We start from the raw sequence: 27,588 nt of genomic DNA, 5'->3' as shown, positions 1-27,588 counted from the left end.
CGATTCTATTCCCATTCTGTCTCACGTTTTTGCTTTGCACAATACTATACTCCTTCGGGTCACCTTTCCACAGAACTAAAATATACTTATTTTCCGCCATACCCAAAGAAAAGACAATTGACAACTAACCGCTTCGCTATCAGTAATTTGGTTATAAACATTGAACAGTTGCTAAGACATCGATTTGTTCGAATATTTCCAACAACAAAAGAAAAAATAAGGATATTTTTCAATATGATTAAATTAAATAGCATAGTATATTTAACGCTATGTAGCATAATTTTTCAATTTAATGATCTTTCGAATGAAAAAGATTTCATTCCGATAAAAGTGGCTAAACATTGCCAAAAATGCCATCGAAATCGCATACTCACGAGTGCTCGGTCGGGCAGCTTTCTCCCTCTCTTCTCCGGTTAATGTCAGAGGCTTTTCCGAGCGGTGGCAAAAGTTTTACAGCCTCTTTTCACTATGATTATCCGAATAAAATAGATTCCGATAAAAGTGGCAAAAAATTGCCAAAATCGACATTGAAATCGCGTACTTTTGTACGCTTGTCCGCGCGTCTTTCCCCCTCTCCTCTATAACTAATATAAGAGGCTTTGCCAAATGTCGGCAAAAGTTTCACGGATAGTAACGTTACCGTCACTAATACCGAATGGTAAGCAAGATATAATTAATCTCACTCAATAAGCAATAATTGAAAATAAAAAGTCTCAGTATTAAAATTTTACTTAAGTGTTTTTTTTTGTATTTCTAGTAATAACTAAAAGAATCACTTTTTATTTGATTAGAAAAATTACTTCAAATTTATATGTTTGTTATAAAGTTATTAAAGAAAATAAATTATAAAACTTTCCCTCTCTGCGCTCTGGTTAATGTCAGAGGATTTTCCAAGAGTCGGTAAGAGTTTTACAGCTTCTTTCCTCCAATATTATTCGAATGAAAAAGGGTTCATTCCGATAGAAGTGGCAAAGCATTGCCAAAATCGACACCGACAATTAATATTTACAATATTAATTATAATATTAAGGAAGTGGAAATTAATGATCTTTTTTAGTTAATATTATTAGATTTGATGGACTCAAGTAATAACGTCAATTTGATTTCCAAGAAGAATTTAAGGAACCTAATGCTATTAATGCCGAGGATATTGATCTACATACACTTCCTGTTCATCCTGAATTTCCGACAAACGATTGCAAGAGCCAAAGTGAGCCATTGAGTTTTGAATACAAGAAAAAAGCTGTGGAGTTTTGGAGGTGCGGAAAAAGAAAGTGAAATTTGTCTCTTAAACCAGTACAAAATCGGTTTCCTAAAGTCACATCTGAAACACAGTTACATCGCTGGACTCGCCAAATTAACAAAGTTGGTACGTACCGTGAAAAAATTGAAGGAATTTGCGATTTTACCTTGGAAAACTTTAACGCAGCTTTTCAATCTGGATTTATAATTCATGATAATGACTTGAGAAGGTGGGCTTTACAAGCACAAAAATTGATTGGAAACGAGGACGTGCGATTTAGAGCTTCTAAAGGTTGGATTGCAAAATTTAAAGAATTTCATAGAATCGTTTCTAGAAAAATTAACAAGTTTGTAACAAAAAAAGCATAGAAAATAGAGATGAATTGCACGCAAAGGAGTTGGAATTTATAACAGACGTAAATCAATTAATAAAACAAATTGGTCTTGTACAATCTGTCTCGTCAACTACACACAGCAATACAGTACACCCAACGATATCATCAGAGGGACAGTTATTATCACCTTTATTCTTAATTTTACAAGAACAAACGGGAGATTTTGGACCAACTGTCTCACAAAAAATATTTAAGCCTCCGAATGTGTATGTTGCCGCTTCAAAGTCTGGAAAAATGAATTCAGGTAAAATCATGTTTCACATACTTGTAAATATAGCAATTCAAAAAGGACAAATTTACAGATCTCTTCAAAACATAGTTGAGGGAAATATATTCTCCAAATGTTGAATATACAACAATGCTATTACTTGATTCGTGGAGCGGAAACTGTCCAGAGGTTTTGCATCGTGCCACGCCATGTGATAAAACGGTCCATCTGAAACGAATATCTACAGAAACCACTGGAAATATTCAACCATTAGATGTTTTGGGCTCCGTGTTTGGAAAAATTTTGTTGAGCAATTTTCAGATAGTATTATGCATATAGATCATGATTTAGAGTTGCACAAACGAAACAACATTATCAAATTACAGTCACTCGTTCATAACCAGTTTTCATCCCCACGTTATAAGAATTTATTCAAGTATACGTGGTATAAAAGAGGGTGGGTAATTCTTGGCTATTTCGATTGACTTGTAACCCTTAGGTTACGGATTTTTTTTAATTTGGCAAATATGACCTTGAAATAATCCTGAGGGGTTACTTTGGCCCAAGGTCAAGTTCATATCTAAATGTAAAATTATTCGCTCTTTCCATTTCTGAAATAAAAACTAGGAATTCCCATTTGAAAAAAAGTTGACCTTGAAATAACCTTGAAGGTAAAGCTCAAAGTCAAATCCAAGATCACCATTGGATTCCTCGTTGAATTTACTACAAGAGTGACCTTCAGTATTTTGTAAAAATATTGTAAGCTGGAAAATAGTGTGGGTCTATCATTACTTTTGTTACACCCTGTATAACGAAGTGTAAAGAAAAGACAAAATGAGGTAGGAACGCAGGACAAATAAGAGAGAGAAGGAGAGATCATTTTTGCATACTGGCGGCGCGTAGAGAATATCAAGAATTAGGGGTAATACGCACTGACCGGTATTTGTAGCCGAATTATGACCGGTATTTGTAGCCAAATTATGACTGTTTTCCTACCGCTAGAACGTATCTTGAGAGCGCGTGTCCAATAGCGTTCTTAAGAAAGATGAACGCCAGAGCAACTGTGATCACTCTGTTGAAGACAACAGCAAATAGGCCTATTTTATCATAATTGGTCGATGGGGCTTTTCTTAACCCGAGACGTTGACAGGACGGTTAGGGAGTCGAAAATTAAGTTTTTCTGGAGAGGAAGGTTCAAATATTTATGTATTTTTGAAGAGATTTAGGGTTCAAAAAGTTACTGGAGGTTTATTCAAGGAATAAATGCTGCTCGATGCACAAGATGTACTGACGAGCCCGGTGCAAACCTGGTACCTCAAGCAGTGACTAGTTCTTTTTCAACAGTTTAGAGTGTGAGACTAGGTAATGGTTTGACACAATTAACAGCAATGGCAGTAGATATAAGCTCAAAACAGATTTTAGAGTTCAAATAAACGAGTAATACTCTTGCTGACAAAGCTGTAAGTTATAATAATCATCCACTGTGCCGACTTCGAAGATATTGAAACTAATCTATGCCATTTTTCTAGTCGACATCTATAGTCAAATCAAAAGAAAAGAAGTGGTCTCGGTAAAAGACTTGTTCCAGTTGGTATTGGGCAAAATGTTTGAGGGTATTACAAGACCATCCACCTGAAAGGTGCTCTCTTTCTGGATCGGATCTATCGACCCCCATCCAGCAGGGTTAAAAATAAAGTTAAAAGATAAGTCAAACTAGGAAGCACTTCAATGCTCCGCGTTCGATTTTTCTGCAATTGAGATATGTTATAGTTCGTAAAAAAATAAAAGACCCGTATTTTTTTTTATCGACGGAAAAAGCTATCTAAGGGATGAAACCCACCCCCAAAAAACAGCCCCAAAAGAAGTTCTATAGCAATATCTTTAACTGTAATGAATATTTTTTTATGAAACAATAAAACACAAGATACTTATAAAAAAAGTAACAGACATATATCAATTTGGTCCCCAGGGGTTGCAATCCCTACGTTGTATAGAGGAAAAACTGTATTTTAAGTATATTTTTACTTTACAAACTCAAAAAAATATGATATAAATAATTTTTAAAATGATATTCTAGTAGAAAATGATAAAACAAATTTGACGTGTTTCAGGGTTTTCCAATTATCTATTCTTTCGAGGGGGAACTACCCTTAATGTTATTAATACAATATAAGCAGTTGTTAAACGCAGATTATGCTGGTTATTTCACGTTATATGACGCTCAAAAAATCCAAACACACGTATACTTTTGTTCTGCCGAATAAACTATTTAGAGGGTGAAAGTTACCCCCGATCGATACCACTCAACACCATTTTATAGCAAAATTTTTGTATTTTATGCACATTTTTCGACGAAATAAACTCTAAAAAATTCTTTTGAAAAATTTCAGCTAAATACATGGATTTCGTATACAGGTGTTGCAACCCAACCCAACCCCATAAGTCGCCTGAAAAAAAGCTATGTTTTCAAATATTGTCTTGCAAAATTTTTTCAGAAGATATGAAGTTTATGAAATTCCGTTTAAAACTTAACACAAAAGTAAACAGTATCCGTCACCAAGGAGTGCTACCCCATCATTGGAGAGTGAACAGAGGATTCATTTGTTACCCTGATCCCCTACCACTCCGAACCCAATTTCCTTAACCCTCGAGCTCGTTACCTTGCCACGCTATAACCCGTAACTACTACATCCCAATTTCATCAACCTTCGAGCTGTCTACCCTGCCACGCTCTGACCCCAAACTCTTAACCCCAATTTCGTTAACCCTCGACTTGGTTGTCCTGCCACGCTGTATCACCAAACTCTTAACCCCAAAATCGTTAACCCTCAAGTTGGTTACCCTGCCATGCTCAAACCCCGAATATCTACACCCGAATTTCATCAACCCTCGAGCATGTTACCCGGCCACGCTGTAACCCGTAACTCTTCCACACCAATTTAATCAATCCTCGAGCTGGTTACCATGCCTCGCTGTAATCCCGAACTATTACACCTGAATTTCATCAATCCTCTTTAACCCTCGAGCTGGCTACCCTGCCATGCTCTAACCCGGAAAACCTACAGCCTAATTTCATCAATTCTCGAGCATGTTACCCTCCCGCGCTCAAACCCCAAACTCTTAAGACCAATTTTCTTAATCCTCGAGCTGGTTACCCTTTCACGATCTAACCCGGAACACCTACACCCGAGTTTCATCAAACCCCGAGCATATTACCCTGCCACGCTGTACCCGGTAACACTTAAACACCAATTTCATCAATCCTCCAGCTCGTTACCATTCCACGCTGTAACCCGGAACATCTACACCCGAGGTTCATCAACCCTCGAGCATGTTACCCTGCCACGATCAAACCCCGAACTCTTAACGCCAATTTCCTAAACCCTCGAGCTGGTTACCCTGCCACGCTGTAACCCGTAACTCTTAAACACCAATTTCATCAACGCTCGAGCTCGTTACCCTGCCACGCTCAAACTTCGAACTCTTGACCCCAATTTCCTTAACCCTCGAGCTCGTTACCCTGCCACACTGTAACTCCAAACTATTAACCCCAATTTACTAGACCCTCGAGCTGGTCACCCTGCCACGCTGTAATCCCGAACTCCTACATCCGAGTTTCATCAATCCTCGAGCTGGTTAACCTGCCCCGCAGTAACCCGTAACTCTTACCCCTGAATTACATCAATCCTCGTCCTGGTTACTCTGCCACCCTCTAACCCCAACACTTAACCCCAAATACGTTAAACCTAGAGCTGGTTACCCGGCCACGCTGTAACCCCAAACTTTCAACCACTATTTCCTTAACCCGCGAGCTGGTAACCCTGCCACGCTGTAATCCCGAATACTTACATCCGAGTTTCATCAACCCTAGTACATGTTACCCTGCCATGCTGTAACCCCAAACTCTTACACCTGAATTTTTTCATCTTCGAGCAGGTAACCTTACCACCCTCTAACCCCGAACTCCTACACACGAGTTTCATCAGCCCTCGAGGATGTTACTCTGCCACGCTGTAACCCTAAACTCTTACACACTAATTTCATCAATACTCTAGCACGATACCCTTCCACGCTCTAACCCAACCCGGAACACCTACACCCGAATTTCATCAACCCTCCATCACGTTACCCTGCCACGCTGTAACGCCAAACGCTTAACCCCTATTTCCTTAACCGTCGAGCTGGTTACCCTGCCACGAACGAACCCCGAATTCCTACACGCGATTTTCATTCATCAACCGTCGAGCTGGTTACCCTGCTCCGCTGTAATCCTGAACATCTGCACCCCCATTTCCTTAACCCTCGAGCTGATTACCCTGCCACGCTGTAATCCAAAACTCTTAACCTCAATTTCGTTAACCCTCGAGCTGGTTACTCTGCAACGATGTAACCTCAAACTCTTAACCACAATTTCCTTAACCCTCGAGTTGGTTACCCTAGCAAGCTCTAACCCGGAACATCTACACCCGAGGTTCATCAACCCTCGATCTCGTTACCCTGCCACGATCAAACCCCGAACTCTTAACGCCAATTTCCTAAACCCTCAAGCTGGTTACCCTGCCACGCTGTCACCCGTAACTCTTACACGCCAATTTCATCAACGCTCGAGCTGGTTAACCTGCCACGCTGTAATCCCGATCTCCTATACCCTAATTTTCTTATCCCTCCAGTTGGTTACCTTGCCACGCTTAAACCCCGAACACCCTCACCCAATCCTCGAGCTTGTTTCCCTACCACGCTGTCACCCGTAACTCTTACACACCAATTTCCTTAACACACACACATAACACATACATTAGCCACTACACAAACTGTACATGAGGCACGAGTAGTGAAGTAAGAAATGTACACAAAAATGTAAAAAAGGTGAAATAAAATAATATATATATATATATTTAACTATCATACATATGTATTGCAACGGTAGTCGATTCGATCAGTCGAAATTTTTTCAATTTCTTTTTTTTCAATTTCTTCTTGATAGTCTCCAAGCAATAGAATCTATAGTCTAAATTTATACAAGCGTGCATTCACTTTTTCCAATACGCTATTCTACCCTTCGTACCTTCACACTTACATATGAAGTGCATGCAGCCTCCGAACACGTGAGCGCTGAGATGCTGATGAGAGAAGAGGGCCATAAGACTGCAATCTGTTTCCCGTTGTAATTTTTCCTACCGAATTCTTCTCTTTTAAGAAGACAAAAAAATTTTTTACCATTCAAAGAGAATGAAATAGAAATATTGAAATTATAAAAATTAACCTTTCACCTATTATAAATAATTATTTATGGCTCTCCTCATTCTTTTATCGACTCACCATTTTCAAACATCAAAATATACAATTTAAGTTAAATAATAGGATCATAAGCAACAATAGTCTATAGTAACTAATAACGTAACACTAAGTTGAGACAAATTCACAAATATTATAAATTGGTTTATAATAATTAATCATAGAATTTTTACATTTTTAGTATTATTTCAACTTGTAATCAATTCCCTAATATTAAGTGATAATGTAAAATTACAATTATGTACTCTGATTAACATTCGTTTGCGTTAATTAATTAAAAATAATAGCGTCACTTTTGCTCTCAAAAATGAAACTCTAAGAGTCATCTCTGGAGAAAAGGGCCGAAGTTTAGAAAAGAACCGCCCTCTCTCTCTCTCTCTCTGAAAACTCACGCCCTCCGATCAATTATGTATTCCGGTTCAACCAAGAAAATTCTTCGGTCAATACGAAAAACTTTGAGTTTGTCACTCTATGAGCCTGAAGAAGGGGATTTCCACCCAACCACCCCCGGGTTATAAAAAGCCCTGCACAAGGCCGCGATAAGCAGTCTAGTGAAAATTAATAAAGTCAGATTATTTTAAGAAGTTCAGTGGACATTAGTAAACTCAGATTCAAGTTCAAGTTCTTATTGTTAGAAAAGTTCAAGTTATTTAAGAAGTCCAGTGAAAATTAATAAACTCAGATTCAAGTTCAAGGAGCTAAAACTATAATATAAGAATAATATAATATAATACGAGTATAATATAATAATAATATAATAATAAATATAATATAATAATATAATAATAAATATAATATAATAATATAATATAATATAATAGAATAATATAAACTATAATATAAGAAACATCGTCAGCCCGAAGGAAATTAGTCGGATTTAGAGAGAGCAAGAGCAAGATAGAGAGAGCAAGAATCCTTCTTAAGAAATGAGATGGCCAAAAAGTGTCGCGTTTTATTCGTGATGTGATTGGCTGAGAAGGAGTCACGTGGTGGGGAGAGTATAGAAGAGTGAGTGAGAGAGAGAGTATATTAACCCATTAAAGCCCACGCTAAGACTGGTTGAGATAGCGACAAACAAACTGTGCTATCTTTTGCATAAGTGAAAAATAAAATATACGTATTTTTTTTTATGTTATTTTCAATTGTTTATAACAAATTATTTAAACAAATTACAAAAAAATTCATAATTATCAAAATCTAAATGCGGGAATCGATTCTGGAGGTGAAATCAAGACGAAAACCTATATAACACTTTTTTGTCAGAATTCAATTTGTTAGTGTAACGTAGGAATAAACAATTGCATGTTGGGGAGAAAAAGTGACCATGTCAAGTCCCAAGCAAAATCTATCTGGAATAGCAAAAAATAAACTGTGCTATCCTTTGCATAAGTGAAAAATAAAATATATATATTTTTTCTTATGTCATTTGCAATTGTTTATAACAAATTATTTAAACAAATTACAAAAAAATTCATAATTTTCAAAATCTGAATGCGGAAATCGATTCGGGGGATAAAATTGAGATGAAAACCTATATAACACTTTTTTGTCAGAGTTCAATTTGATATCTTTATGTAGAAATAAACTATTGACAAATAAGTGTTTTCATTCTCACACATGGTATCTGGAATCATATCAGTATTTTTTACTGATAAATTTTGAGATCTTATACTGTAATTGGATAAGTTTATTTCATTTCGTAAATCCTTCCGTGTTAGAGATCACGTTTGAGTGGCGGGCTAACGGTTGAAAACATTTATACATTAGATCTATTCTTTGAAATAATAATTTCGGAAAACTTTTAGTTTTTATTTTGTTCTAAATTGGTAACGTTACTGATAATGCCGAGACGGAGAATTAGCGATCTACCAAATTTAGTTGAAGATTCTGATAGTGATGAAGGTCAACATATTGATATAGCATTCATTCCTAATGAATATGAAAGTTCAGATGGAGATTCGGACGGTGATCCAAATGAAGATACATTATCAAATGAATTACCATCAGGTTCTTACGAATATGTTAAAAGTACATACACAAGTACTCAGAAATTGTTGGAACCGAATCATAAGTACAGTTGGAAAAATGATGCTTTGAATGATATTTCTCCGCATGTCGAGAGCAACTTCAATATTTCACCTATTTCATCATTGCAATCCAAAAATGCTTTTGAGTTGTTTGAGGTTTTCTTTTCGAAATCAATGAAAAACCATATCATTGAAGCCACTTCTGAAAATCATTTTGATTTATGTATGGATGATCTAGAAAAATTTATTACAATCATAATGATTACTATCTTCAATTCTAGAAAAAGTATTCGTGATTACTGGTCAAAAAAGCGAATACTTCAGTGTCCAGTAATTGCGGAACTTATGTCTAGAAATAATTTCGTTGCCATAAAAAAGAACATACGATTCTATAAACTTCAAGAAACTGATCAAAATGATAAAGTCTGGAAGGTTAGAACTCTGTATGATATGTTTCGTGAGAATTGTATGCAATTTGGTTTCTTTGACTATAATTTATCAATAGATGAGATAATGGTAAAATACTTTGGTAGGTTTGGTATCAAGCAATGTATAAGGAATAAACCCATTAGATTTGGAATAAAAGAATGGGCAGTCTGTTCTTCTGATGGGTATATATATGATCTTGATATTTACACTGGTAAATCAGGAATCGATGAACGAAATCCTTTAGTTGCCGTTGGTTTAGGGTCTAGAGTGGTGATAAAGTTACTTTCGAATTTATTAGAAAAAACACAGAGAGAAGAACTGAAAAAGTATCATATTTATTTTGACAACTTTTTCACAAACCCAGATCTTATGATTCATTTGAAAAAAAATGGTTTATCGGCGACAGGAACTGTTCGGCATAATCGTGTGAAAGTGAAAGTCGAAATGCCAAAAAAAGCTAAAAGAGGATACACTATTTCAATGCATGAAGTGAATTCAAAATTGAATTATATTACAGTTATGGACTCAAAGCCAGTATCGATTCTCTCTTCGAAATATGGAAATGAACCAAAAGTTGAAATGCAGAGATGGCAGGAATCATCGAAAAAATCTATTCTTTTTCCTCATTGTTTCTCTATGTATAATGAACACATGGGTGGCGTCGATCTACATGATCAACACTGTAATGCTTTGATGCCTACAATTCGAAGTAAGAAATGGACATGGTGCCTTGTATTACGGCTCATCCAAGCATCCTTAGCAAACGCTACAGTGATTTACAATAAGTTACATCCAGACGAAAGAAAAGGTTCCAAAGATATTGTTCAAGAAGTTTGTGAATATTATATTGACAAGTTATCTTCCAAACGTCCCCCCAAACGACAGAAACAGAGTGAAACTTCATCCCAAGAACACGTGATGAAACATGGGAGTCTTAGGAAATGTGGAATTTCAACATGTCGGACAAGAACGGAATGGTATTGTGAGAAATGTTCTATGCCTGTTTGCAAAAGTCATAAAGAAGGACATGGCAATGAACAATAATTCAATCCCACCGATTATATTTACAATAATTCATGCCAATATTGATGGATAAATACAATAATTAGCTTCATTTTATACGATTTTTTGAAACACTCTCAGGAGGCCGAATGTTTCTTCCTTCATTACAATAACTAATTGGCCTCTGACAGAAAAGTGTTATATAGGTTTTCGTCTAAACTTTACCCCCAGAATCGATTTCCGCATTCAGATTTTGAAAATTATAAATTTTTTTATAATTTGTTTAAATAGTTTGTTATAAACAATTGCAAATGACATAAGAAAAAATATATATATTTTATTTTTCACTTATGCAAAGGATAGCACAGTTTATTTTTTGCTATTCCAGATAGATTTTGCTTGGGACTTGACATGGTCACTTTTTCTCCCCAACATGCAATTGTTTATTCCTACGTTACACTAACAAATTGAATTCTGACAAAAAAGTGTTATATAGGTTTTCGTCTTGATTTCACCTCCAGAATCGATTCCCGCATTTAGATTTTGATAATTATGAATTTTTTTGTAATTTGTTTAAATAATTTGTTATAAACAATTGAAAATAACATAAAAAAAAATACGTATATTTTATTTTTCACTTATGCAAAAGATAGCACAGTTTGTTTGTCGCTATCTCAACCAGTCTTAGCGTGGGCTTTAATGGGTTAAGTTCAGGAGTATATACACATCGAAAGTTTTAAATAATGTCGATTAACTAATAATAATAATAAAATAAAATAATGATGTAATAATGTCGATTGAAAATAAATTATATCACTGCGTGCATGTATGTGTCGCTGATGTCGCGATACATTGTGTATGAGTATTCGTGCATATATGTGTCGCTGATGTCGCGATACATTGTGTATGAGTATACGGCCTTAAAGGTGCTAATTGGGTATAGTTCTCAAATTAGCTGTCCTGCATGCATGTACACGTCGTGCTGATTCATCAATCGCTGCTTTTTGAGAGTGTTCTTTATCGATTAACATCGTCTTTCATATATTGTTTAAACGATAACTACAGAAATTGACGGTAAGTTTATAAGATAATAATTATTATTTATGGTTGCGTATTTTTGAAGTCCACTATTATTAGAATTAGAATTCTATAAAAAACGAGTTAGTTAGGTTAGCTTGAAACATGTGATTTAATTGTCTTAGTTTTTTGATGTTCTGTAATTAATGTGTAAAAAAAATTAATGTTGAATGTTACTCTATCAAAATTCTGTTCTATTTATTTACAGTTCTATAGTTTTCATTTCATATTTCAAAATCTAGAATTCGATTCAAAATAATGATGAGAGAATTGATAGAGATTTAACAGAAGTAATTGACAACAACTGATATTATTACTTTAACGGAGTGAAGTGTAATTCTTTGTGGATTTATTTGAATAGATAAGGATGGCCGAACATAATCCAGTTGATCCAAATGAGGTAGAGAAAGATCAGAATCAGGTGAGAGGAGATGGTGCTGCATCGGCTGCAAATGTCAATCCGCAGAATGGACATTTGGCAGCTAACAACAATGGAGCTCAAGCAGTTGATGAACCGGAAATTTTACCTTACACAACTGATGATGATTTTTCTGATATCCGGGATAAGGATAAACATGTGTAAGCAGTATTACAAATATAGTTTCTATTTTTTGCATTAATACTTTGCTGTTGCATTTGTAAAAGCATGCAGCGCAAAGCTAACTGTTTAAATTCTCACTTTAAATTCTTTTTTAACAGCGAAGTGATTGGTTGATGAGGTACATGCGCCAACAGTGGTTGGTCGATTGAAAAAATATGATCTCTTCAAATTCGTGTTGAACAATAATAGCCAGAGTAGAGTGACATGCTTAGTCTGGGGAACACCAATAATTAAAAAACATGTCGACTCCATTGCTATTGATAATGTGAGTATACGATACATACATTTTGTTACTTCCTCATTCAAAATACATTGATTATCCATTCTATTACTATAAATGTCTATGAATTAATATTTTCATTGTAGATTGTACACATTGAATCTGCCACAAGTAAGTCTGTGGCGCAAGAACAGATGAAAAATAACTTGATTGGGATGGAGTTATTGATAAAGGACGATACTATTGTAACTGTACTAGGAAAACATACTGCCCCTACCCCTGACTTAATTATCCCAACTGAATTTACAACTGTACAATTTGCAGAGACTGGAAAATCTCAGGAAATCATAAGTAAGATATATTTTTTCATAGTTTTTTGAAAAATTTAATTCCAGTATTTGTAATTGTTTAATATTTGTTCAATTTCATTGAAAAATTAACCTCAGTTAGATATTTTTAATCTCCCACTCAGCTTATTCAAATGTATATAATTATGTAGATTAACAGCGTAAGAGTAATTTTTTTATTCGTAAGTCCATTTTTTTATAAGTTTAATCTTTTTTTATAGGTGTTGAAGGACACATCAAGATTAAGTTCTACAAGCCTGAGGCTAAATTCAATACTGAAGTTGGGGGCGTTGGCTGCATAACTGATGGCCAGTACAAAGTCACCATAAACATTTCAAATTACCAAGGATTGAATTTTGAAAAAGGTGTTTGTGTGAAGGTCATAGGAACAGTGGATACCAGTGGTATGTACTTATGAACAAAAATTTAACTACTACTGAATACTGATCATGTTTTGAGTAACTGTCGTCTTTGAAATAGTTATGTATTTTATCCTTTAAGGATTGTGAAAAGCTGGTACTTGAAATTTTGTTTTCTCATTTGTCACGTTTATAGGAGCAGGACCAGTATCCATAAAATGCATAAATGACTTGTGTGTGACTGAAGTTGAAGGCGCTCCCAAAATGTCTGCTGCGGATGTCTCTCGCGGAAACAAGACACCTAAGAGAGGACGCGATTAGTCATATGTCATCATTAATTCACTACCATACTTATTTATTTGCATCAGATAGCTTTTCCATTTTTTGTGCCTCCTTTTTTTGCTAAATATTCCTCTATATAAACTCGAAGTATTGATGTATTATACTGCGATATGGTATAATGAGGCGATAAGGGAAAGTAAAAGTCTAATGTACGAGAGCAGTATTGTTTGAAATAAGGGTATTTATATACTTTTTTACTTTAAACTTCGAACTAAATGAATAGTGATATTACTTGGTAAAAATGTTGAAAGTAAATTTTATGCCTAACGTCATAAGTAAACATGCATACACTATTTAATATGTTTATGTAATATGTTCTGATACATTGTTCATAAGTATATATAGATAATATATATTTATTTGAAAAATAGCATATAGACGTATGTATAGCATTTGAAGCATTGCTTATTTTAAATTAATGTAATAACAGAACTGTTTTATTTAATGACTGACCAGTAATATAATAGTTTTATGCAAAGTTCCTATCTAAATATAAAAGTTCAATACATACTTTGAGTAAACATGGAAAGTGAGAATAATATAGAGTAATTTTTAGAATACGAAATGTAATACTTTTGTAAATTTAGTATTCTTATGAGTAAATGTGTTTGTTTACGATGTTTGCGAATAGCAGTAGTTGGAAATAGTACATATAGCCAGTCACATGTTCCTATAAGGCTATCCAAATAATATTTTTACATTGTAAAAATCGAGGCGAAAAAGATTTTGTAAGGTGATATAATCACTTAAAATTTCTATATGTTATGTTCGAATAATTATGTAACAACTGTTTTGATAACATTTTAATATACTTGTACGATGTAAAATTTTGTAAAAGGAGATACTATTCAATAAAAATTTTCTACCATGATCTGGTCCATATGGATGTGCAGTTTTCTGTTATTAAAATAAATAAAAATAACAGAATTTTGGTCTCATTAATAGGGTTTTGTTCAAATAATTTTTTTCACCCCCGATCATTCAACAGGATTTTTAAAGCAATACCAATTTTTTTTTTTTTTTTTTTTTTAATTTTATAAGCACATGAAGTAATATAGTTGGATTAAATGTGCTGAGTAAACTTTGGTTTGGAATTTTTTTTAGGATTTCATTGACAATTTGACACTAAAAACGAAAACGTACGAGATTCTGAAGTACAACGCCCTCATTAGTATGCTCCCTAAACTAGCCTATAACACAAATTTTTTTCAAGCTTATCGAGTATCGATCATCTATATTCATTCTTTCGAGAGAGTGAGTGACTGTGACTGAGCATATTTTCTATTTTTTTAACGTAAAAGTATATAACGTGTAGATTAATTTGAAAAAATATTTTGTCTATTTTGAGAAGAAAATAGACCAGAAATACTGTTAATGATTACGGTTCTCACAGTGGCCGGGGTGTATTTGTTTTTGTGTTTGAAGAATATTGCCGGATTTCGGCAAGTATAACATTGTTCCCTTTTATTGGGTACTTAACCTCCATTCCATATTAACAGTTTTCTACAAGTTTTGAATCATTTTACTTAGTCATGTGTTTATTGAAAGCATAATGAAAAACGATTATATATCATAGTTTGCATTGTTTATATACGCAGTATTTCATTTCTATTCCAGACAATTTTTGTTATCACATAATTCCACAATTGTGAACAAAGGATCCAAGATATATAGAAGCTCAGGAGCTTCTTATCAGGGAAAGTTGATTAAATACTGGATATATGCTAGGTGAATTAATTCTATGTGTTTAAATTATAATATTGTCTGTATTATGTGATAACACTTAGATCTCTACTCTGTATATGGAATTGTTTTTCATGTTCCAGGTAATCATATACCAACAAAGTAATAAGAATTGATAGTTCAAGGATTAAAGCTTCGCTGCAAAATTTTGAATTTCCATTTGCTTATGAAACCTCAGTGAGTACTATTATAATATTAGTGTACCAAATCCACCTTTAAATTTTATGTAAGCCAATGATAAACAATGACGTATCAGAATATTTGACATTTTTTTGTGAAGTTAACTTAAAGATAGTATTTCAACAATGAGGAAAGTATCGTTATATCCTATATTATGGCATCATTATCACAAATTATTTTAGATATATCCTCTTATGATGCAGCTTAATTCTATATCGATACTCATTTATGATTCATACTATTGATTTTTTCTTTTCAGATAACTTTTTCTTTCAAGATTAGGAGCAAGCCGTGATTTGTTTTTTCTCTGAAGCTTTCTACTTGAAAACAGAATCTGAATAATGATTGATGAGTTGAATATTGTAAAATTGAATAAGTCATAATATATTCAGGTGACTATAATATATACTCTATATTATTCTATATTCAATCTACAATTATTCTTATGTTTCAGAAAATCTTGTGCTTCATGTCTATTTCAAAGTTTGTCTCCTTTATTTGGCTAGGAATCTTTGGTGCGTATAATAACATAGTGATGTGATATTATTGGGTTCATTACACTTGGAATTGTTTTTACATTATTTTTTAATTTTTGCCAAGTGTTCATTATAAAAAAAAGTTGGAAAATATAAAAAATTTATTGTTGACATATTAGTGTACTCTATTTGTAAGTTACGAATAAAGATTATCATCTTTTTCCATAAAAACGTATTCACATATTCAATTATGTATCTATATAATATTTGTACATGAGACCAAACTAAACCGAACCAAACTTGAAACCAAACCGAACCAAACCTAACCAAACCAAACCAAATCAAACCAAACTTAAATAAACCAATCCAAACCAAACTAAACCTAACTACACGATACCAAACCAAAATACCAAAACCAAATTGACAAAGCCAAAGCATAGTAACGTAAAATAGAAAAGTTATAGCATGCTCTTTCAATAACTGGGTATTTATTGAATTATATATTTCATTATATTAATATTCAAATTCTATTCGAACTAATATCGAAAAAATCGTCTTTTTATATAGAGTAATTATTTGTTAATAAATTGTCAAAATTTTTTTGCTCTATTATTCGGAAACATGGGCAGACGAAAACTCACAGACGAAGAAGCAAAGGTTGCGAGCGCTCAAAAGCGTATTCGTGATGCAGAGAATGCACGCTGTAGGCGCCAAGCTGAACGTCAACGAATTATTGACAATAATCGAGCATCAAGGCAAAACGTTAAACATTATTTAGGACCTATGGATGTTCTATGTCAGCATTGTAAAGCTAAACATTTTAATGACGAGAAAGTTTCAAACAAAGGTTTATCTTTCAATGATTGCTGTGGTCATGGAACAATAAAATTAGATCCATTACCAAATTTTCCTCCTGAACTTAAAAATTTATTTGATGGAGAGCATAATAAATCATCAAGATTTTTTTATCGCATACGCCATTATAATAATTCTTTATCTTTCGCATCATTCAATGCCAATTTATTCAATTTTCGGTCACAAAGATAAGCTCCCTACTGTTTCAAAATTCAAGGTCAAATATATTATCAAATAAATACAGCTTTGTACCCTAGCGAAGGCGAAAATCCTGCATTCGGTCAGCTTTTCATAATTGATCAAAATGAAGCAATGAAGTATCGCATGCAACAAAATTCTGTTCTAGATTATAACTTGATGGCAATACTGGATGGTATAATCCGTAATAATAACATTTATGCAAAATCATATGAAATGATGATAGATGAAATTCGTATGCAGCAATTGATTGCAGAAACTAATGGGAATACATCACAACCTGACACATAGGTCCTTAGCAGCCGGAAATTTGAACAAAAATGACGACAAAAGTGGCAATGGGGTTTCATTTGTTATCACAAAATATACTAAAATTTACTGGAATGAAAATCGGCGAAGCAAGGATATTTGTTTTTTACACAATTTTTCTTTCTTTCTAGTCAATCATTAATAATTTAATAAAATAATTTAATTGTTAAGCTAGATTTATTTTCGATACATAATTATTCAATTTTTATTATACAAATAACGCTTGACAAACGCTTTACAAACTTTACAAACATCGAACTCATATTGCATTGACAAATAAATATAATTAAATATGCAGAGATGAAAATTCAACAACGGCCTTTTTTAGTCTGTGAGGATATGAATTAGCATCGGTTGTTACATTTATTTTATATTTATTTCAGTATTTTAAAAATTCTTTGTGAACTGATTCCCCAGCCTGTTCAGACCATACCCCCAAGCCAACGTTATCCAAGAAACCTAAACAATCTTTTAAATGTTCCGTCACAACATGAACTTTTAACGTTGTAGATAATTCTGTCGCTTGAAAACTTTTTTTTTAATTTACGATGAGAGTATCTATATCACTTTTTGGTTGCGTTGTTGAAAAGCAGGCAGTAACTACTTTATCCATGGCTTTCAGGGCGTTCACAAAGCGTAAGAGTGCTAATTTTCCTACTCCGTTGCAAATGTCTGAATCAAACAACTTATCAGATTCTTTTAAAAGTTTCCGACAAGCGTTGCCCTCAAATATTTCTCCATGATAGTTTTTTGGAATCACATTCAATTTTTTTGGCCACGTAAGAGCTTTTTCCCGACCTAATAGAGGTACTAATCCCTGCCAGAAAATATGGTTCACGTAACCTTGAAGTACGTGTAATTCAGGAATCACACACCGTTCCAACACGCAAAAATCGGTCTTTTCTTCAAATAGAGGTCGATTAATAACGCTGTGGTAATTCTTGGCTACCTTCTTATCTTTTCCGATAGAACAAAAGGCGTCATGATCATTTTCAAGCATCCCATAAGTTTTCAATGGTAATACATCGCTACGATTTGAAGAACGTCTCGAAGAGTCCAGTGTTATATTGCAGTAAGGGCAAGGGAAAGAAGAAGTAGCAGTCTGTTGACCATTTATTAATAAGAGCAGCTTGAAATCGGAGCAAAATTTAAAGGAAATATTATTGATCTGTATTAAATCAAATAAAATTTTAACGTTTTCGTAGGTCTCTTTGATGTCAGGAACTATACACAGCATTATCAAACGATAAACACTAGTTATCTTGGATTTTGCACTCACACTTCCTCCTTCGTGGTACGTTTTTCTTTTTTTCTTGAAAGGTTGATCATTGTTTTCTATAACATCATTAGCTGGTATAATCGACATACACACTTTAAAAAAACCTTGTCCGCCGTCGGCCATTACTTTTACAATATAGTTGCCGACTACATGTCGTTCACATAATATAGCGTCTAATAATTCACTTGCATCCGCCCAAATCACAGTCCTGTCTTCTTTTACTTTACCGCTTCCGACATCAAATTTGAAACCACTGGATTTGTATAAATTATTCAAAAATGAAGATTTTTCAGTCATATGCTGACGATAATTTGTAGGTACGGATTTTTTGCCAGCAGAACAACGTATGAAATTTGTTAAATTTTTCATTTGTTTCGATGAAAAACCACTAGTACTTTTAAGTTTTTTTTTTTTTTTTCACAAAATTTGTCCGAATAAATAAATAAACATGTACAATAGCTTAACAGTTTTTCTTTTCTGTTTTTTGTTTACTTTTCGCCACATACCCGTATCGTGCAAAATTTCTTATACTTAGATACACAAAGTAAGTATTTTTGCTTACTGCCATATTCACGCTCGCAGTTAAAAACAATACTTTCTTCGAAATTATCGACAGCTATGCAATATTAAATATATGAAAAAAATTAATTCATGAAAAAAATCAAAATTTATGTAAAAAACAAATATCCTTGCTCCGCCGATTTTCATTCCAGTAAATTTTAGTATATTTTGAGATAACAAATGAAACCCCGTTGCCACTTTTTGTCGTCATTTTTGTTCAAATTTCCGGCTGCTAAGGACCTATGTGCTGAATTGCAGTTATTATTTTCATTAAAACCAGGTCAAGACCATCGTAGATACAATTTTCAACGAGTAAATGAAGTTGCTGCAATATTTTCAACTAGCGCTGATGGAGAAATACCCGAAAAACCCGAAGTCTTGCAATATGTCAGTTCTCTAGATCCTAATGTTGAACCGTGGATTTATCCTTTATTTTACCCATACGGTACACAAGGTTGGCATGTAAATATGTTTCGCACAGATCATGAACGTAAAATTACCCGACTAGATTATGCTAGGACCAGAATGGCAATCATAAATGACGATTTTAATCCTATCATAAGAGGACGTAGACTGTTTCACCAATGGGTAGTAGACAGTTACGTAAAAATTGAAAGAGATAGGATTTAATGGTGTAATTCTCATCAAAAACAATTAAGGGCTGATACGTATCAAGGTTTGAATGATTACATGAGTAATCGTGCAAATGATGTTGATGGGCAAGTAGGTAGAACTATAATACTTCCTTCAACATTTCTTGGTTCCCCTCGATATATGTTATCAAGACGCAATGGCTATTGTAAATGAAACTGGGAAACCTGACATTTTTCTGACTATGACATGTAATCCCAATTGGCTAGAAATAACTAAAAATTTATTACCAGGACAGCAAGCTGCTGATAGACCAGATTTGGTAGCTAGGGTTTTTGATTTGAAAAAAGATCATTTGCTTCATGTTGTTACAAAAGAAAATTTTTTCGGAAAAGTATCATCTTATGTTTATGTTATTGAATTTCAAAAAAGAGAATTGCCACATATGCATTTACTGATCACACTGGAACAAGGCTTCAAAATTACTACTCCTGACATAGTTGATAAATTCATCTCAGCCGAAATACCAATTGAGGTGAGAAATCCACGCTTATTTGAAATTGTTTTGAGAACTATGATTCATGGTCCATGTAGTGACTGGTGTATGAAAGACGGTAAATGTTCCAAAAATTTTCCAAAAGAATTCCAAGCCACAACTACTATCGACGAAAATGGTTATCCAAGTTATCGAAGAACAGATACCGGTGAAGAGTATGAATGCCCTAATGGACACAAAACCGATAATAGGTGGGTTGTTCCTCATTGTCCTGAGCTATTAGAAATGTTCGACTGTTATATCAACGTGGAAATTGTTTCCAGTATCAAAGCTGTTAAATATTTATACAAATATATTTATAAAGGACACGACGCCGCTACAGTGGTGATCGGAGAAGCTGAAAATCAGAACACTATTGAACACAATGAGTGTCGCAATTTTATTGAAACCCGTTACGTTAGTCCTGTGGAAGCATGCTACAGAATTTTCAGTAAACCACTACAACATAAAAGTCATTCAGATACAACATTACCCATACATCTACCTAATGAACAGGCAGTAATAATTACCGAAAATGAAGATGAAATGGCATTGTTAGCGTGTTTGAACAATTCAAGTAGCATATTACTTGATTATTTTACTTTGAATGCAACTAATGATGAAGCAAGACAGTATTACTACACTGACATTCCGAAGTATTTTAGACATATAAAGAAGAAAGTTGATGGGCAAATGACTTCGTCATGGGCAGCCAGGAAAAAACATTCTGATTGTATTGGATGCATGTATTCAATAAGCCCTACACATATTGAATTATTCCATTTACGACTGTTGTTATTACATGTGAAAGGTGCCACAAATTACAATGATTTGAGAACTGTAGATAATATATTACATCCTTCTTTCACAACAGCCTGTCTAGCGTTAGGGATTATTGAAGACGACGAGGAATGGAACAAAGCTATGAGAGAAGCAGTAACCTGGATGATGCCGCGGCGCCTCAGACATTTATTCATTCGTATATTGGTTCATTGTCAACCAATTTATCCTGAAAAATTGTGGGAAGCATTTAAAGATTCAATATCAGAGGACTTTTCACGTAATAATGATTTGAATACTAGCTATCAAGAGGCTTATGCTGAAATAAATAACCTTTTAATTAAAGAAGGAAGAAGTTTAGTTGACTTTCCGACAATGAATCAAAATGTAATAGTTGATATTCTTAAAAATAATGATGATGAAGAAAACCGCCGATTGGAAATTGGCAATCAACAATATCAGAAATTAAATGCAGAACAAAAACAAATAGTTGATATCATTCTTGAAGCATCACGTTCACAGAATTATGCTGGCTCAACTTGCTTTTATATAGATGGACAAGGGAGTTCTGGAAAAACGTTTGTTTATACTACAATTTATAATCTTTTAATGTCAGAGAACATACAATGTTCTACGATGGCATACACGGGTATTGCTGCAACATTACTGCCTAATGGTAAAACAGTATATAAGACTTTTGGTTTACCGGTTCCTATGTTTCATGATTCATCTTCAAATATTAAAATACAATCTAACGAAGGCAAACTTCTGAAAAATGCTAAAGTTTTCATCTGGGATGAAGCACCAATGGCCCCGAGGTATGCTTTGGAAATCGCTAACAGAACATTACAGCATATAATGAACAATGACCTTCCATTCGGTGGAAAAATAATGATTCTGGGCGGTGATTTTAGACAGCTTCTTCTAATACAAGTTAATGGAACACGCAGTGAAATATTAAATTTGTCTCTAAAAAATAGTCATTTGTGGACATTTTTTTCCAAATTTCAATTAAAAACAAACATGAGGGTTTTGCCTAATGAAATAAATTTTTGTTACAAGTTGGTGATGGAACGTTGAATGATGAAAATGATAATTTACAGCTTCCAGAGCAAAGTGTACTTCCTGCAAATGAATGTATTGTTCAAAATATTTTCGGTAACTTAATTAAAGATAAGAAATTTGATGATATCACCCACTGTGCAATTTTATCTGCTCGAAATGCTGATGTAGATGAAATGAACATGAAAGTTACTAATCTATTAGATAAAAAAACTGAACACATCTACACTGGTATAGACAGTACAGAGAACTGCGACAATGGGGAGATGCAAGAGATTCTTCTGCCAGAATATCTCAATTCATTAAATCCACCGAACTTTCCGCCTCATAAATTACGCCTAAGAAAATATTGCATAGTAATGTTAATTAGGAATATAAGCATCAGTGAAGGATTATGTAATGGAACGAGATTACAAATAATTGATTTTTCAAAACATTTACTAAAGTGTAAAATATTGACTGGAGATAAATGTAATAACATCATATTTCTTAATAGAATCACATTATATTGTGAAAATCTATATCCATTTATTTTCAAAAGACGTCAATTTCCTATTCGATTAGCTTTTGCTATGACGATTAACAAAGCTCAAGGACAAACATTAAAAACACTTGGAATCGATCTTCGGAGAGATGTTTTCAATCATGGTCAACTCTATGTCGCTATGTCTAGAGTAAGATCATGGGATTCGTTAAAAATTTATCTGGGAAATCAAAGGCATAATTTATTGGTTAAAAATTACGTATACACAGAATTATATTCAAAAAAATATCGTTTACTTTCAACTTCAGATGGAACCTGATATTTGTTTAATATATTTACTTGGCAAGCGATATTTGCAAATATATTTAAATATTTTATTCTAAACATGCATATTATTGAATTTGTGCGCGCAAAGCGCGCTGTCGTGTTCTAGTGACTTTAAAGAAAGAAATCTTCCTTACTTCGAAACAAATAAAAAAGAGTAAGTTACAAAATTTATTTGGCTATCTTTTCCTTCCGTAATAGTTATCCCTTTTCGGAGATCCATTAAGCCTGACTCTGGTGGATTTCCATTCAAGCCCCCTTAAGAGCACATTAAGCTAGATGTTTGGTGTGCTTATAATAAGATTTGGTTATTATTACCTCCATAATTAGGAGTTTCTGGAGCAACAATATTGCTCGTCCCGGCTAAAGTATTACGCACAAGCCAAATCAGAGCAATCCTGAGTCTACGCTTACTCCAAGCGTACCTGAGAGTGACTTCGACGTCACATGAACTCGGTATAGGAGTATAAGTAGATTACAAAAAAGTTGTAAGCAGTACACTTTTATGTACAGGTAATTTGAAAGCAAATTTATCATACCACAGTAGGTTAACTTTATTAAAAAGATCTAGAGAAAATATATTGTTCTACGTAAATAATAGAACATATAATTATTTTACGGAAAATTTTTTTTTATCGACAATAGTTAATTTGAACTTAAAGCCAAAGTTGACAAATATGAATTTGCGAGAATACTATTTTGAAAAGTACATAGCTATTCCTTTTTGACAAATTGTCATTCATTAAATAACTAAATAGTGTTAAGATAGGTAGTCTTGCGTTTAAAAATCCTATCTATTTCTAAAACTAAGAATGTGAAAAAAGATCTTATTTTTACAAGTGATGGAGTAGGTGGTTGAAATGACAGGACAGTACACAATATATTTTAGCTCTAACTCTAGCCTCAATAAATATTAAGTCTAGAGATAAATTAAATAAATAAATCTTGCGACATAAGGATGTTACACTACTAATGGTTGACGATTGCCGCGCGCGCGTGTCACCTAGAAAAAGCGGCGATGATGGTACTGGGGGCATGTATGCGCACACAAGCACGGAAGCACATCTAACAACAAGCAAAAAAATGCATCTTTGCACTAAATAAGTTGATTTTAAAACGGAAACGATAGTTCATTTTTTAATGATTTTCAAAAAAGGAAAAACCTAAGTTGTTTAATAAGAAAAGTATTCAATGCGTTTTGTTTTTAAAACTAGGAATGCAACAAGTGACTTGTAAATTTTATCAAGAAAACTTGTTTTTTTTTTCAGGTGAGATACTTGTTACGTATGCCGACTTCTTCCTGAATATTACTATTTTACCAAGATGATCATTGGAAAGAAAATTACGCTAAGGAACGGATATTGTTCCAGGATTTTTTAGTAATTTTTACATGAACTCACATTTTTTATATTACTTAAGATTATTATAATAATTCTTAAAATTATTTTTATGTAGCAATCGGCATATCTGTTAAATGGTATACTCGTATTTACATACAATTTCCAAGCTCATTAATTTAAAAGTATGATTTTTTTATAATCTTAGATACTATATTTATACTAATTACTCATGTATGACTTCCACAAATAAAGTTTATCTTATTATTTTAAATAGAGAAGATACAACTGCTTTTCAAGAAAAATTCGGTATTTTTGCTTTAATCTATTTACTTTAATACTTGGTAAATGCTGGAGAAGGCATAATGAATAAATGATAAAACATACAAAGTAATTTATTAATGAGAAATCAAATTTTTGACATTTTTATTTTGAATCGCGTGCCTTTTCACAAAGCCGTTTGAGCCAATATGGCGGACGTTGGCCACACTCTTCAGAATACTTTTGTAACGGGGACTAGGGTCCTATTAATATAGACGTATCCGTTTAAATTCTAGTGACATCAGTAAAAAAATTATCATAGTTTTTAATTTTTTTTTGGGACAACTTAAAGGGTTCAATTAAAATAATGAGCATTTTTGGATGGTTCAATTAGAGATATTTCGAATAGTAATTTTTTTCCCCTGTCCATTACACTTTGCAGGCTGGGGTAAGAGAGTGTTGCACACCAATCTAATTAAACCCTCCAAAAATGCTCATTATTTTAATTAAATCCCTTCAGTTGTCCCAAAAAAAATTAAAAACTATGATAATTTTTTCGTTTTTTGCAACTGCGATATCTTTTGTAATACTTAATATTTTTACAAAGAAATAAGGCAAAAAAAATTGAACCCTTGCTCGTTTCAATTGCACCCCTCTTACTTTTCCAAAATTATTAATATATATGTCAAAAACAACAATCTAATTTTATTGTATGTTCTTTCCAAATAGATGGGTTATTGGGTTATTTGGAAAAAACATTGCAGCGGTAGTCGATTCAATTAATCGATCCGTTCGCGATTTTTTTACTCGCGTGTTAGTTTGAACAATTAAGAGAGAAAGGGCGCGCGAGAGTTTGAAAACAGGCAGTTAAGCCTCAGCTGCTTTCGCAAGAATACCGCCAACTTGTTTTGCACTGTGTTTCGCCGTTTCTTATAAAGTTTTCTGGGACTATTTTTTACATGCGTGAGTGTAACAGCATTATAGCGGTAGCAAGCAGCAGCAGTATAATAGCAGAAAATAGCAACATATTGGAGAGCGAGGCAGCGCAGCTGATCAATTAGAGGAGCATCGACCGTTGATTTTCTTCAACAACAATTACGGCTGATCACCGTAATTGCACAGCAGGGTAGGTACACCTCCCTTTATTATTGCGCGACAAAATACTTTCGAAAGTATTTTGTCAATCGCGATCTTAAATTTTTTTGTATTCGCGCCGAGCGTTAGTTTTTGCGGCATTTTTCGAATTCTCTCTCTCTAAGGCTTAAGTTTTAATCCGATTTCATCTAGGGGATTAGGCAGATTAGGCATAAAGTCAGTCACACCTAAGATAGATCGAGTGTCACAAGTCAAGTAACTTGAGGTGAGTTCAACTCGGTTGGAAAGAAGACACTGAAACGAAATCATCAGATGTAAAGGCGAATACACGTAGAACTATACGTGTTTAATAGAGCGGCGGTTAGCTCTGCATCGTGGGAGTTTGTGCTTAAATAAATTTCTCATTTTTGCTAGATAACCACCCCGTTACAACATACAATAAAATTAGATTGTTGTTTTTGACATATATATTAATAATTTTAAAAAAGTAAGAGAGGTGCAATTAAAACGAACAAGGGTTCAATTTTTTTGCCTTGTTTCTTTGCAAAAATATTAAGTATTACTAAAGATATCGCAGTTACAAAAACGGAAAAATTATCATAGCTTTTTATTTTTTTGGGACAACTAAAGGGGTTTAATTAAAATAATGAACATTTTTGCAGGGATCAATTAGAGAAATTTCGAATGGTATTTTTTTTTCACTGTTCATTACACTGCTGGTTGGGTCAAGGGGGGTTGGGGTTGCTGACTCCTATATACTATAGTGGTACAGTCTCGACGGTGTGCTGGACGGTGTCATGGAGGTACGTTGATATACCTCAATAATTCTGCAAACACCCTAAACAAGAAAAAACAAGTAAATTAATAATTTAAAGAACGTCAAATTGTCGAGTTTGCTTACTACTAATTTTATTATTTACATTAAACAAATGTTTTCCCAACTTGAAATATATTTAAATAATTATAATATTGGTGAAGATGGTGAAAATATCTTGATTTTATACGAAAACTACGAAATATTTACAACCATTCTACGGTTTTTGACAATCAACTTGGCGAAATATTCAATCCGGCCAAACATTAACATCTATTGTTTATTTATTGAATGTAAGTAATAAACGAACTCAATTGTATTATCATAACTTAACGTTTTCATTTCAAAACCGAATATGTAAAACGTTTTGATTTTTTTTTTCCATTTCATCATCACTAAACAACGAAAGTGATCTTTTTCAAATGCAATGTATCTTTTGTAGAAAATGTATACATATAATATTATCATGTATAACATATATGATAATACACTATCTGAATTGTGGATCATTCTCAAAGAATGCAAAAGTATATTAAAGAATAATCAATTTTCATAATTAATATTCCAATGTTCCAATCATAATACAACATTCCTCATATTCAATATCGACAATCTATACACAATAACAAATACCTCAAATACGTTATCACAAATGAAATATATTTTCTGTAAAATTAAAGACATTTTACTTTATTTTAAAAAATGTGTGTATTTTTCGAGAAACTACATTGCTAATTACATTAGCAGCAAAAATTTAATATTTACTCCAAGTCTGGATTCTAGTACCAATGCCTGTGTTAAAGCAAGCTAAAGCTGCTTCAATGTTCCGTGTAACTTTATGGAATTGTTATCAATTTAGTCCAAGAGCTGGAAAACAGTGAATTAGACAAAACTTGAATAGTTTTGCTCCAATTTGCAATTGCGATTAGAGTACATCAAACTTTATCAAAAAAGCTTTTATCAACAAAGTTTTCATACCGTACATTGTAAAGGGTCTTTAGAATTAAAACATCAAACTTTGGTTATACCGTAATTGACCAAATGAATTATGTAAATCTAGTTGCTGCTACTATTTGCTCATAACATTCAAGGACATTCACATTCTATGTAAAAAAATTTTTAAGATAAAACAATTTTTAACCGTTACAAAAAATGAGATT

The 27,588-nt window shown here is 33.4% G+C and overlaps 3 protein-coding genes and 1 long non-coding RNA gene across 5 annotated transcripts in view; all 4 read left to right on the top strand.

Annotated features, from left to right (window-relative positions):
- Nucleotides 1–12,389: 12,389 nt before the first annotated feature.
- LOC131674412 (uncharacterized) lies at nucleotides 12,390–14,406 on the top strand. Its single transcript, XM_058953080.1, has 4 exons — nucleotides 12,390–12,541; nucleotides 12,643–12,847; nucleotides 13,065–13,247; nucleotides 13,399–14,406. The coding sequence occupies exons 2-4, from the start codon at nucleotides 12,691–12,693 to the stop codon at nucleotides 13,521–13,523; spliced, it is 465 nt and encodes a 154-aa protein (XP_058809063.1). The 5' UTR covers nucleotides 12,390–12,541; nucleotides 12,643–12,690; the 3' UTR covers nucleotides 13,524–14,406.
- A 306-nt stretch (nucleotides 14,407–14,712) lies between these two features.
- Nucleotides 14,713–16,154, top strand: LOC131674386 (uncharacterized). Of its 2 annotated transcripts, XR_009302815.1 has the most exons (5): nucleotides 14,713–15,015; nucleotides 15,162–15,272; nucleotides 15,371–15,464; nucleotides 15,727–15,859; nucleotides 15,922–16,154. It is a non-coding gene; the product is annotated as an uncharacterized LOC131674386 (long non-coding RNA). The 2 variants fall into 2 exon arrangements; XR_009302814.1 differs by having other exon boundaries at nucleotides 14,722–15,272.
- Nucleotides 16,155–19,935: 3,781 nt separating this feature from the next.
- On the top strand, nucleotides 19,936–22,916 carry LOC131674040 (uncharacterized). Its single transcript, XM_058952487.1, has 2 exons — nucleotides 19,936–22,000; nucleotides 22,114–22,916. Exons 1-2 carry the CDS (start codon nucleotides 19,936–19,938, stop codon nucleotides 22,914–22,916), a joined length of 2,868 nt encoding a protein of 955 aa, XP_058808470.1.
- Nucleotides 22,917–26,200: 3,284 nt separating this feature from the next.
- Nucleotides 26,201–27,588, top strand: part of LOC131674328 (uncharacterized) — a 105,125-nt gene continuing 103,737 nt past the window's right edge. The window contains exon 1 of the mRNA XM_058952941.1: nucleotides 26,201–26,721. Within this exon, the coding sequence (XP_058808924.1) occupies nucleotides 26,544–26,721 (178 nt within the window). The 5' untranslated portion in view covers nucleotides 26,201–26,543. The remainder of the gene's footprint in view (nucleotides 26,722–27,588) is intronic.

The sequence above is a fragment of the Phymastichus coffea genome, unplaced genomic scaffold (genome assembly GCF_024137745.1).
Source record: "Phymastichus coffea isolate CEN01 unplaced genomic scaffold, Cenicafe_Pcof_1.1 PCOF00014, whole genome shotgun sequence".
Classification (NCBI taxonomy): Eukaryota; Metazoa; Arthropoda; class Insecta; order Hymenoptera; family Eulophidae; genus Phymastichus; species Phymastichus coffea.
Note: the sequence above shows the minus strand (reverse complement) of the source record. Positions and strands in the feature narration are given on the sequence as shown.